Below are 13,936 nucleotides of genomic sequence, written 5' to 3' on the forward strand. Positions count from 1 at the left end.
TTGGTTGGCCTTGGTATCAGGTTAATGCTGGCTTCATAGAATGAGTTAGGAAGTGTTTTGTATTAGTTTGCCAGGACTATCATAACTAAATATCACAGACTGGATGGTTTAAGAATAGAAATTTATTTTCTTACGGTTCCAGGGACTAGAAGTCCAAGATCAAGGTATTTCTTCTGAGACCTCTCTCTGCTTGCTGGTGGCAGTCTTCTACCTATGCTTTCTTTCTATTGGTGTCTGTGTCCTGATCGTCTCTTGTTAGAAAGACACCAGTCGGATTGGATAAGAGCCCACCTAGATGACCCGTCTTACCTTAATTGCTTCTTTAAAGCTCCTAGGTCCAGGGGCGCCTGGGTGGCTCAGTGGGTTAAGCCGCTGCCTTCGGCTCAGATCATGATCTCAGGGTCCTGGGATCGAGCCCCGCATCGGGCTCTCTGCTCAGCAGGGAGCCTGCTTCCCTTCCTCTCTCTCTGCCTGCCTCTCTGCCTACTTGTGATCGCTCTCTGTCAAATAAATAAATAAAATCTTTAAAAAAAAAAAAAAAAAAGCTCCTAGGTCCAAAGATAGTCACACTGGGATACTGGGAATCTGGACTTCAACATATAAATTTTGGGGCAACACAGTTTTTGATTACTGATTCTTCCTCCTTCCTAGTTAGTTATAGGACTATTCAGATTTTCTGTTTCTTCTTCAATCAGTTTTGGCAAATTTTGTTTCTAGGAATTTGTCTGTGTCATGTAAGTTATCTAATTTGTTGACATATAATTGTTCATCATATTCTCTTATAATCCCTTTTATTTCTGTAAAATTGTAATAAATGTACCCACCTTCATATCTGATCTTAGTAATTGAAAGCTTCTTTTTTTTGGTCAGTCTAGATACCAGGTTTGTCAGTTTTGTTGGTCTTTTCAAAGAATTTACTAGTTTTTTTGATTGTTAAAATTACTTTCTATTCTTTATTTCATTTACCTCTGCTCTAATCTTTATTTTTTCCTTCCTTCTACTAACTTTGGGTTTAGTTTCTTATTTTTCTTTTTCCTTAATGTGTACAGTTAGGTTATTGATTTGAGATATTTCTTCCTTTTTAATGTATGTGTTTAAAGCTATGAATTTCCCTTTTAGTGTTGCTTTTGCTGTGTCCCATAACTTTGGAGAAGTTGTGCTTTCATTTTCCTTCCTCTCAGGGTATTTTCTCCTAAAAATTTGAGTTTATTGATCTTACAGTTTTTAAGCTTACACCTTTTTTGGCCTTAGAGTTACCTAGGAATGGCGTTATATCTTGTTTTCATGTTTGTGCCTCTTTAAGTTATGTTATGATAAAACAGCAATTTTATGATAAAAAAGCATCACAGACAGGGGTGTCCATCAGAACCCCTCTCTAAATGTACTGTGTACATTCTTCCAGTTTTGCCCACAAGAGATCAGTAGTATATGAAACAGAAACGACTTTTAGCGAATAACTAAATCTGTAATTTTAAAGGCCCTGCACACACTCTTCCTGGTGGTCCTTAGAATAAAAGATAAATCCATCCTAACCAAAGATTGTGTCAAGGAGAGAGGTGGCTGTGGGCTGCTCTGCAAATCTGGCTAGATGTCCTCCAGCCCTGACTCAGCGAATTGCTCTTCTTTAATTCCATTTTGTTCCCCACCTCCCACCTCCTCCGTTTCTGCACTGTTATCCACACAGTCCTCGCTGGCCAGTTTTGGGTGGCCATCTCAATACTCTGCGTGACAGATGGGGAAAGAGGCACTTGGGGCCAGTGATAGACATGAAGTAGCCAGTTGTTCTGGACAGGTTGCAAGTTCTGCCGTTTACTTGGCCTTCTGAGCTTGCTCACGTTTGGGATAAGGATCAGTTGGGGCTTAAAGCTCTTGACCAGGTCACTTTCCAGCTGTTGGAGGGATTCCTCTGAGAGCAGCCCAAGAGACTGCTTCTTTAACAGGTGTGCTCCTCTTTGGCCCTGTGTGCTAACACCGATACCTCTGTCTCGCTGCAGGTTTTCAAGAACCCCCACGAGGTGGTGACCGTGCTGCTGATTCAGACTCTGGGGGCCTTGCTGCCCACTCTGCCCGACTGCCTCAGTTCCAGCCTGGAGAGGGCAGGGCCTGAGCTGGAGCTTCTCAAGCTGCTGGAATTCTATGACGCCACCGCCCACTTTGCCAAGGGATTGGAGATGGCGCAGCTCCCCCACCCACGTAAACATTCCTTCTGGCTTGTCTTCACTTGCTCTTTTTGAAGCTTCTGGGGCCTGGGTTTTCCTGTCTTTTAGATGACTGATCTTGCAGAATTGGAAGGGATCCTTGTTTTCCTTCTCAGCAGATACAGAAGCCGCTTCCATGAAAGCATGGCTGTTGTGGAAATGGTTGTTGCCTGTTAACCAAGCCCAGTGCTACCTAGGGGCTTTGCATGCTCTGGGGACGTGATGGGTACATCGGCAGGGGCTTAGAATATACATGAGGTAGCTGGACATCGGTGGCCTTGGATTGGCAGCCGGCTACACTGGGAGGGTGGAGTCATCTTCCCTTTGAGGCATCATAAAACCTCAGACAACTCAACCTAAAAAGTAAGTTAAGAGAACAGATAGGTTAGAGGAGCTTTTTGATGGGGGCACCAGCAAGTTCTGAAGGACAGGGTTAGGCTATGTCAGGACTAAGGGTGGTAATGGGGGAACTGGGCATTTCCCCAGCTGTATCTGGGAACAAAGCACTCCTGACTCCTATTTGGGAACACAGCAGTGGTACGTTACCTGTGTCCCCTGTAAGTCAAAAGCATCATAAACTTTTAAGTAGCACAGATCTCGTGACACATGCTGCTGTCAAATCAGGAAATCGCTTCAGGAAGCTTTGTTCTGCCATTTGGCTGCTGTGTGTCACTACCTTGGTTTATTTAATAGTTATTCTCTTTAATTACATTTGTGTATAATTACTTTGTACATTCCAGGGAGTGTGTGTATTGTTCGAGTTCAGGATGATTCATAGGTGTTCTGGCTCACTCACTCAGCAGGTCTCGGTCATGGGAGAGGCTGGGGGGATGTGGGGTACCTTCCAGGGGACCGGGATGCAGTGTCCAAGTGGCTAGAGCATAGGACATGCTGCCTTCTAGGGCCCAGTAGAATGAAGGTAGGGCAAACTACAGAAGGGCTGGTCGCCTTCCTCCCACTGGTGAAGGACGTCCTTGAAGAAGAGAGGACCACCCTCCAAAGAATCAGATGTGGAAGTGCTTTGTTAGCTAGCCACAGAAATTTCAATTTTTAAGGATTCCTATTGAGGTTTTCAAAAAAGTATTTCTTTAAATCTAAAAATACTTCAGAAACACACAAAAATAAAAATACAGAAGAATAAAACTGATTCGCTACACAAAAATAAAAATACAGAAGAATAAAAATGATTCACTACACAAAAATAAAAATACAGAAGAATAAAAATGATTCAGCACTCAGAGAGAGCCTCTGGCAGCCTTCTGTTATATTTTCTCCCAGTAATTCAAATATAAATACACATTTTCCACAAATGGAAAATATATACATGTGTAACCACTGTTAAAAATTTGGTGTGTCTCCTCAAAATATCCTTATAGAGTAAGGATTTTTTTCCCATTGTTTATCAAGTATGTTGCAGAAATATTTTCAAACTTTATATTTTGCCTTTAACATTGTTTCTATTTTAGTAATTAATGCGTGTACATGGCATGATTAGAAATACATGAAAGATTTTGCAATAGAAAAATGAAATTTTTAAGATAATTTATTTTATAATTAATAAATAACAGGATTCATTATAAAAAAAACAGAAAAGACAAAGAAGGAAGGTCATTCTCCATCTCCCATCTAGAAATAATATTTTGTGTTACATACATGTGCAGATTCTGTATGAATGACCGTGTCTCTGTATCCTTAACTACCTTTTTTAAAGATTTTATTTATTTATTTGAGATAGAGCGAAAGCAAGAGAGCATGCATTGGTGCAGGGGAGGTTGGTGGGCAGAGGGAAAGGGAGAAACAGACTCACTGGTGAGCAGGGAGCCTGATCTGGGTTGTGATCCCAGGACCCAGGATCATGACCTGAGCCTCAGGCAGACGCTTAACTGACTGAGCCATCCAGCTGTGCTTTAAATTTTTTTTTTTTAAAGATTTTATTTATTGGGGCACCTGGGTGGCTTAGTCAGTTAAGTATCAGATCCTTGATTTTTTTTTAAATTTTTAAAGATTTTATTTATTTGAAAGAGAGAGAGATCACAAGTAGGCAGAGAGGCAGGCAGAGAGAGAGGGAGGAAGCAGGCTCCCTGCTGAGCAGAGAGCCTGACAAGGCGCTTGATCCCAGGACCCTGAGATCATGACCTGAGCCGAAGGCAGAGGCTTAACTCACTGAGCCACCTAGGCACGCCAGAAATAAATAAAATCTTTTAAAAATATTTCATTTGTTTGACAGAAAGCAGGAGCAGGGGGAGGGGCAGAGGGAGAAGCAGGCTCCCTGCTGAGCAGGGAGTGCGATGCTGGACTCGATCCCAGGACCCTGGGTTCATAACCTGAGTTGAAGGTAGACACTTAACTGACTGAGCCACTCCGGTTCTGCTCCGTAAATATGTTTTGTTTTGTTTTAAAGATTATATTTATTCATTTATTTATTCATGACAGAGATCACAGGTAGGCAGAGAGGCAGGCAGAGAAGGAGTGGGGGAAGCAGGCTTCCCACTGAGCAGAGAGCCAGAAGCAGAGTTCGATCCCAGGACTCTGGGATCACGACCTCAGCTGAAGGCAGAGGCCTTAACCCCTGAGCCACCCAGGTGCCCCCTTAAATATGTTTTTAATAGAGTATTTTGTTACTGTATTAATCCCCTCAAATTTAGGGGGAGGGGACAAAAACCATTTAAATTTAATATTTACTCAGTAATGTCACCTAATACATGAATTTTTCCATTTGTTCCACAAAAGTTGTGTTTTTTTTCCCCACAGAAGTCTTCATAGCTGCTTCCCCACTTCTGCCTCCCATTAAGATCAGTTGATGCACGTTGTATCTGGTTGTCTTGTCTCTTTCATCTCTTAATCTGAAACAGTCACCTCATCTTTCTTGTCTTTCAAGACACTGACCTCTTTGAAGAATATAGGGTAGTTTTCTAGTGGAATGTCCCATATTCTGGAACTGTCTGATTGATTCCTCAAGATTAGATTTAGATGAAATATTTTGGCAAGAATGCTGCATTGATGAGGGGGTGTGTTTCCTGTGGCACCACGGCAGGAGACACATAATGTCCAGTCATTGGTGATGGTTGGATTAATCACTTAGTAGATGTATCCACTAGATCTCTCCATTATAAACGTACTTCTTCCTCTTTGTAACTCGTAAGTAATCCTTATTACTTAAGGATTACTTAAGGGTGGACTTAAGGGTGCCTGGATGCTTCAGTCGGTTAAAGTGTCTGCGTTTGGCTCAGGTCATGCAGGGTCCTGGGATTGAGTCCCACATCTGGTTCCTTGTTCAGCGGGGAGTCTCCTCCTCCCTCTGCTTTTCACCGCTTGTGCTCGCTCACTCTCCACCTGTCTCTCAAGTAAATAAATAAAATCTTAAATTAAGTAACCCATGGAGTGATGCCTTGAGCCCATAGAAATATACTAATCCTCAAAAAATATTTACCCAGTGACTTTAGCCTCCATCGATAATCCTTGCCTGAATAAACTTTTACACTGCTGATTATAAAATGATGATTTCCTAATTCTCTGCTTCCTTCTACATCTGTTTGTGGCCTTCTTTTATAAAAAAGAGATTTCCCTTTCCTCACTTTTTAAAAAAGTTTTATTTATTTACGTAAGCTGTACACCCCATGTGGTGCTCGAACTCACAACCCTGAGTTCAAGAGTTTCGTGGTCTTCTGACTGAGCCAGCCTGGTGGCCCCTTTCCTCACTTTCATATCACTGTGAATTCCTGGATTCTTTTTTTACTCATTGTGTTATGATTTGTTGTTGCCACTATTCATTTTGATGCTTGAATTATTTCCAATTTGGTCAGTGGTTGCCCCCTTTGGGCTGCCTCCTGGATCTTTTCAACGTGTCCCCATCAGTCTTTAAGTGCATTCTTGCTGTTTGGCACAAACTGTTCCAGGAACACATACCTTCCCTGCCTCAGATCTGTATTTTCCCAAGGAGTCTGGTTTCTTCTAGTGGTAAATGGTATTTAGAACAAGGTCTGGACACCGAGGGTACTCATTGTTGCTGGGCTTCTAGGGCCTTTTGTTGAACAGAGCTAGGAAATGCATGTTTCTAGTTTGTTCCAAAGAATTGGAACAGTGGATTGTTCTAGATCGTTCCAAAGCAGATCCACCACCACAGGTTCGTAGCTTCTGTCTTCCCACTTGCACCTCTGGTTCCCAACTTGTGTGTGTGTCTTTTGTATATGTAGATGTCCAGTTATTTTTCGTGACTGCTTTATAGATAGATCACAATGTATTTAATTTATTCTGTTCAACTACAAATGGACGAGTTCTGGAATGCCGGACGCTGAGGTTGCTGTGCCGAGCAAAACCAGACCGTCCCTGCCGTCACCCATCATCTGTTCCAGTGGGAGATAACCTAATGATCATAGTAACGGGTGTATAATTACAAAATGAGATGAGTACTTTGAAGAAAAACACAGTGGTTCTAGGAGCATATGTGAGCCAACAAAGCTGATCGAGCCTGGTGACTTGAGCTGAGTGAGTCCTGGAAGAAAAATGGGGAGGTGACCAGATGCCGCAGGATAAGGGAGAACAAGATCCTTCTGGACAGAAGCATCGGCACATGACCGGAAGGGAGCCCGGTGTGTCCGAGGGGCTGAGAGAAGGCTGGGGGCCAGGGGGATGGTAAAGGAGGAAAGGCTGGGGCAGTTAAAATACATGAATCAGAAAGAGCTGGCTTTTATGGAGTGTTCCCACAGGCTAGACACAGATTTTATGTAATCCCCACTAAGGCCTTATAAGATCGATGCCTTTATTAATCTTAATCTATAGTTGAGGAAACAGGCCTCCAGAGTTCTGTCATTGTACACAGTCACGTAAGTAGGAGGCAGGGGAGCCTGGACAGAAGAGCCTTCCTTCGCCACTGCCTGCCTCTTTCTCCTCCTGAGGTCGGCCTGCGTGGGTCCTTGCAGGCTAGAGAAAGATTCTGGATTCCAGCTGAGGTACTCAGAGGCTGATTAGGGAGGGACACGTCAGAAAGATTTCAGGAGGCAGCCTGCAGGGGCCCCCGCTGACCAGATTCAAAACCATTTGAGCGTCAAAGCGGATAATGACAATAGTGGATCATAACACCGTGAATATGGAAGAATTTACGAGTTCATGGGATTTATTATATTAAAGAGAGCGACAAAGGAAGATCTTTTCTTTGTAAGAGAAGACCTGCAAGTAGATCTAGAAGAAACGAGAGGATTAGGAAATCATTTTATAATCAGCAGCGTAAGTTGATTCAGGCAAGGTTTATCAGCGGATGCTGACGTCACTTGGGTGTCAGTATTCAGCCTAGAAGCTGAGTTGCTATTCTTGGAAGGTGCCCATTTCGATTTTTGGTACAAACATGCTTTGTTTATTTGTTTTTTTTTTTAAATGTAGGCGAATATAGGAATTTTGGGGATGCCTAGTATATGAGGTATCCTGTCTCTAAAGTCCTGGAAAAATATTCCAGCAGACCCTTTTCTCTGTGGCACTTCTGGAACTGGCCCTTGACTAGAGTTATCATTTGAAGTGATTCTTAGCCATGGTGGGTTGTGGGACGAAGGGAGTTGGCATCTTAGTGCTCTAGACAAATTACACCCCGAGCCCAAGTTCCTCAGAATTATTTACTGAAGTGATGGCTGCAGCTTCCATGAATAGCCACAGCACATTCACAAAATGCAGTCAGTCACCCCTAAGGTGAAGCCAGACAAGTTCCAGCAGAGTACCATCACCCGTTGCTTTCCAGCAATTTTGGCCCCTTTGTTCATTATCGATTTTAATTTTTCATCCCCTCAAGATGAGTACAACCTGGTGAAAGTCACGGAACTGGTGGAGGCTGTGTATGGTCCATACAAACCGTACCAGCTGAAGTACGGCGACCTGGAAGAGAAGAATGTCCTCATCCAGATCAGCGCGGTGCCCTTGGTAATGGCCCAGTCCCCCCCGTGGCCAGGCAGGGAGCCTCTGGTTTGCCAGCCCCAGGGAGGGGGGTGGGGTGCAAAGACTGGGAATGGGGGTGGGCGGGGGGCAAAAAACGGGCTCTAGGACCCAGTGGACTCTTGCAATCCAGGTGTAAAATGAGACCATGGAGATGTTACCGATTTTCTATTTAAAATCTCAAATAAAGGTCCAGCAGAATGAGAGGCTTAAATCTTTGGGGGGAAGTTGATGATCTCCCAGATAATGAATTCTTACTATGGCAGTCTTCCGTCTGAGCTGAAGGCCGACACCTAATGACCGAGCCACCCAGGCGCCCCCTTCTTTTTCTTTTTTTTTTACTTGATGAGCATTTACTGAGCACTTACTGCATACAGACATTACTTTAAATGCTGGAAACTAGAAAAGCACGAACAAGTGGTGTTTTCTGCCCTTGAGGAGCTTATAGTCAGTGTCCTATTTTGAGACTGGAGAATCAGGGAAGGCACCCTTTTCTCTGTGTCCTCTCTTCGTTGCTGGCAGTGGTTTCTGGCCCTGAGAAGCAAGGACCAATCCGTGATCTTAGACTGGGCTTCTCAAAGCCTCACAGAGCCTGGGTGCAGATGGGCACAGGAGCCAAGGACTCAGGGACGGTGCCCCGGGGGCAGGTTCCCTCGGACGAGCCTCCGAGGGTGAGGGAAGGCATTCCCGCTGCCAGTATTGTGGTGATCTAGCATGACACGAGTTGACATTTAAGAGCAGATCTCCCACTAGTTAAACTCTGCTGCCTCCTGCCATTTTTCCATTTTCTAGTGATGTGCCTAGAAAGTCCGCTCCGCCTCAGTTACATTCTTGCCCCTGAAGGAAGATTTTCCTTTCGCTGCATTCTTTTGGAGAGTCTGATACAGAGAATTTGAATTCTAGCTTTAGAGCCAGAGGGGAGATGCCATCTTAATCACAGAAAAAGAGGAAAGAGGTGAAAAATGGAAGGCTTTTCTTCCAGGGATTGGTGTGTGAGATCTTACTGGCCATGTAGACGTCCTGCCCTTGGCTCGGGCTCTGGAAGAGCTCCGCAGCTTTGGGGCTGCGTTTCTGCTGCCTGACCACGTGCCGGGAGGTTTGAAATCTCCATCTTAATGTTGTCTATTCATCTGTTCTTGAGTCTGAGGCAGCCCTCATTTGTCCATATTTGCTGACCAGGAACACGGGGAAGTCATTGACTGCGTGCAGGAGCTGAGCCACTCCGTGAACAAGCTCTTTGGTCTGGCTTCTGCAGCCGTCGACAGATGCGTCAGATTCACCAACGGCCTGGGGACCTGCGGCTTGCTGGCAGCACTGAAATCCCTCTTTGCCAAGTAAGGCTGGGGTGTGGGGACAGGTCACATAGAGGGTGCTGTCTGCCCCAGTTAAAAATGCGTGTGTTCTGTGTTCCTGCTCTGAGCCCTGGAGTAGCACATGTGCCTGAGCCCGGGGCAATCTTTATTTGAGAGAGACAGAGATAGAGCATGAGTGAGGAGGAGAGGGAGAAGCAGGCTCAGTACTGAACAAGAAGCCTGACCGGGGGCGGCGGGTGGGGGGGGTCAGTCCTAAGACTCCGGATCGTGAATTCAGCTGAAGGCAAACACTTAACCAACTGAGCCACTCAGGCATTCCCCCCGCCTATCCCCCGAAGGGGCAATCTTTGTTTTTATTCCCCCTGAGGGGGCAATCTCAAGGATATTCCTTGTAGCACCATTACTGATAGTGGAACATTTGAAGCAACCTGAATGTCCATGAATTTGGCAATGACTAAATAATGTACATGTTCATACAAGGGAACTCTGGCTGTTACAGCCTTAATTAGATCAACATATATCCACATTGATGGATCTCCAAAATGTGGTGTCCAGGGAAAAAAACAAAGTTGCAGAATATTATGTAGAGTCCAATACAGTATGTAAAAAATACAAAAAATAAGGTATCTTTTCCATAGTGGGGTTCAGCGAGCTTTTTCCTCAGAGGGCCAGATGGGTAAGCATTGTAGGCTTTGTGGGCCGCGCAGTCGGTAGAGACTTTTGTAAATGACATGTAAATGAATGGGTGTGACCGTATGTCAGGAAAACTTTTTCTTACAAAAAAGTCAAAAGTACCAATCCCTGTTCTGAATCTGTTTTAATGCTTTAACATGCGTTATATATTCCTGTAGAATGGGTGTCAGCAAACTAGCTCAAGAGCCAAAGCTGGCCTGCCCTCTGGTTTTGTAAATAAAGTTTCGTTGGAATGCAACCGTGCCCCTTCACTTACCTCTGGTCTATGAAGGTAGAGTTCAATAGTTACGACAGACCTTGGGCTTTGCAATGCCTAAAATATCTGGACCTTAGCAGAAAATTTTGCTGAGCCCTGAGGTGTGGAAGGTTAGGCCACAAACTCAAAACATCAAGAGGGATGGGGAGGCAGGGAAGGATTAGGGTGGTGTTCATAGGGAATTCAGCTTTATTTGTTGTTTTCTGACTTTTAGAAGAAAGCATATGTTCACACATTGCTTACGTAATTAAAAATACAAGATGAAAAAAATATAAACATGCTAAGTGAAGGAAGTCAGTCATAAAAGACCATGTGTTTTATGATTCTGTCTATATGAAGTGTCCAAAACAGGCAAATCGATAGAAACAGAAGATAGACTGATGGTTGCCTCGGGCTGAGGAGAGGTGGGCACCTGAAGGGGGTGGGGGGTGACTCCTAAAACGGACGGGGCTGCTTTTTTGGGCGATGAAAATGTTCTGAAGTCGACTGTGGTGACGGTCACATAGCTCTTGACTACGCTGAAAACTGTTGAATTGTGCTCTTTACATGGGTGAATTGTGCAGTGTGTGACTTACATCGCAGCAGAGCTGTGTGAAGGAAGAAAGAAGAGGATGCGAAGTGACGTTTAGTTGGGGGACAGAACAAGCGAGCAGGCTGCGTGAGGCTGGGTTCTCGGACCCGTGCAGTCCGGGCGCCACGGCCACAGGTGGTCAGAGCTGCGGTCTCCGGCTTGCACACAGACACATTCTCGGGCTCTCCAAAGCCCTTCTCTTGGTAGCTTGTTCTAGATTATAGTTGCCCTCAGTCTTAAGAAATTTATTTTTATTTCTTATTTTTGTTTTAGAGAGAGGGAGAGCATGCAGGCTTGGGACGGGGTGAGGGGCAGCAGAGAGAGAGAGAGAATCTTAAGCAGGCTCCGTACTCAGCGTGGATCCTGACGCGGGGCCTGATCTCACGACCCTGAGGTCATGACCTGAGCCAAAATCAAGAGCCGGATGCTCAACCAACTGAGCCACCCAGGTGTCCCACAAGAATTTTTTTTTTTTTTTTAATTGAGCAGAATGCTGTTTTCCTATAGTAAGCTCAGGGAGCTCTTGTCATTCCGAAATACTGGGCACGCCCCTGTGACCTCTGAGGTCCGTGGAGCCAGAGCTCTCAGTCCCCGCAGCCGGTGGTCAGCACCATCGGAGGGCAGCTCACGGTGGAGGCCGTAGGGCCGCCAAGGACACAGGCGCGGATCTCAGATCGAGGAGTAACCAGATAAACCCAGATGTGTGCCCGCAGAAAGGAGTATGAGCAGTAAGTCTCATTGGACAGAACTGGCCAATTTCTGTCTCCACCACCAACCAAGATCTTGTGGGTAGAAAGAACTTTTTTATTGGGATCTAAAAATTTTATTATGAAATAACAAAAATAATACATTAGAGTAATTTTTTTTAAATTTTATTTATTTATTTATTTGAGAAAGAGAGAGAGAGAGACCGTGAGAGAAGGAACACAAGCAGGGGGAGTTGGAGAGGGAGAAACAGGCTTCCCGCTGAGCAGGAAGCCCCATCTGGAGCTTGATCCTAGAACCCTGGATCATGACCTGAGCTGAAGGCAGACGCTTAACAACTGAGCTACCCAGGCGCCTGCATTAGAGTAATTTTTTAAAAACACGTAAACGTATAAAAATGTGAAAGTCTTGGGATGCCTGGGTGGCTCAGTTGGTTAAGCCGCTGCCTTCGGCTCAGGTCATGATCCCAGCGTCCTGGGATCGAGTCCCACATCGGGCTCCTTGCTCTGCGGGGAGCCTGCTTCTCCCTCTGCCTCTGCTGCCTCTCTGTCTGCCTGTGCTCTCTTGCTCGCACTCTCTCCCCCCCCCCCCTGGCAAATAAATAAATAAAATCTTTAAAAAAGAAATGTGAAAGTCTTCCTCCCACCCTTAGTCTTTCTGCTAAAAAAATACCTTTTTTTTTTTAAAGATTGATTTATTTGACAGACAGAAATCACATGTAGGCAGAGAGGCAGGCAGAGAGAGGAAGGGAAGCAGGCTCCCCGCCAAGCGGAGAGCCTGATGCGGGGCTCGATCCCAGGACCCTGGGACCATGACCCGAGCCGAAGGCAGAAGCTTTAACCCACTGAGCCACCCAGGCACCCCAAAATACCCACTTTTGAACATTTTGCTTTTATTCCTTCAAAAGAAGACATTGAGCTCTTTCCTCCGTACTTTAAAGGAGTTTTTTAATCAACCTTAACTATTATATCTTTTTTTTTTTTTAAGATTTTATTTATTTATTTGACAGACAGAGATCACAAATAGGCAGAGAGGCAGGCAGAGAGGGAGAGAAGAGGAAGCAGGCTCCCCGCTGAGCACACTGGGCTCAATCCCAGGACCCTGAGATCATGACCTGAGCTGAACGCAGACGCTTTAACCCGCTGAGCCACCCAGGCGCCTCATCCTTTACTATTGTATCTTGAGGAACTAATGTATATAAGACTGTTCCTCTCTCTTATCCCCTGCTTTTCTCAGCTGTTGTGAGTGAGATGGTTCTTCTGTTGGTTATTTAGATTACTTCATTAAAAAAAAATAACACAAATCTATGTTAAAAATTCAAACCGTAGAGAGGGGCCATGGTGAAACTAGGTCCCCTCGAGAAGGGAAGATTTGGAAGCTACCCCAGCAGCTGCTGTCTGTAGAATGGGGACAATCAGTGTGAAGCTAACCCGAGCGGGGTTGAGATGGGAAACTGTTCAGTCATAGGGAGGGGTATTGGGGACGGCAGGACGGAGCATGCAGGGGAGGCAGGAGGGGCCTGGCCTAACTTGAACCAGAGTGAGTTCGAAGGGTATAACAGGCGAGAAGGGGTTTCAGAATCAGGGGCTTTCCAGCTCTGCCGGGAGTGTGGGCTCTGGTGTTGGAGCCCTGCCAGGCTCACGGCTCTGATGCTTGCTGCTTAGGATGTCTTGGTGTCCTGACATCTTTTCTCCGAGTGATGAGGCTCTCCCCATGGCGTTCGTGGCTAGTAAGTGAAAGCAGGTAATTAAAGCCCCCAACACAGCGACCCTTACGTGGTGGAGACACCTGGAGATGTTGATCATGAGAGAGAATTGGAAAATCTGGGCATAAATGTGATGAAAATGTGATGTGATACACACTGGCTGAACGGGAGACCCCCCCACCCCCGCTCCAGTGCTCTGCTGCCCACTCTGCAAGCTGGGAACACCCATGAGCTGCTGCCAAGCAGGTCCAGCGGCAGGTCGCACAGCCTGGTAAGACACGTTTGTCATAGTCGCGGGGTGGTGGCCCAGTTGTTCAACCTGCCGCTGAAGCATGATTATGTTCCTCAGCATCCCTCTGTCAGGTGGTCCTTGAGGCCCCTCCCCATCCACCAAGGACCGATCTCCCCAAGAAAGCTGACTTCAGGGCTGTGCCCTGCGGGGCACAACCCACCTTCCTCACTTAAGGTTTGTGGTTTGGGAAGGGAGCAAGGTCAGGCTTCTTGTGATGCACACAGATGTCCTGGGTTTTCAGGGAGCCTCGTGGTTTCCAGAGAATGAGACCCCTGCTCACCCGGTCC

General features: G+C 45.6%; 1 protein-coding gene across 1 annotated transcript in view; it reads left to right on the top strand.

The window, feature by feature from the left end:
- Positions 1-13,936, top strand: part of COG7 (component of oligomeric golgi complex 7) — an 82,137-nt gene that overhangs the window by 33,462 nt on the left and 34,739 nt on the right. The window contains exons 7-9 of the mRNA XM_044234052.1: positions 1,995-2,193; positions 7,975-8,102; positions 9,294-9,448. Coding sequence (XP_044089987.1) covers positions 1,995-2,193; positions 7,975-8,102; positions 9,294-9,448 — 482 coding nt within the window. The remainder of the gene's footprint in view (positions 1-1,994; positions 2,194-7,974; positions 8,103-9,293; positions 9,449-13,936) is intronic.

Source organism: Neovison vison, chromosome 14, assembly GCF_020171115.1.
Source record: "Neovison vison isolate M4711 chromosome 14, ASM_NN_V1, whole genome shotgun sequence".
Classification (NCBI taxonomy): Eukaryota; Metazoa; Chordata; class Mammalia; order Carnivora; family Mustelidae; genus Neogale; species Neogale vison.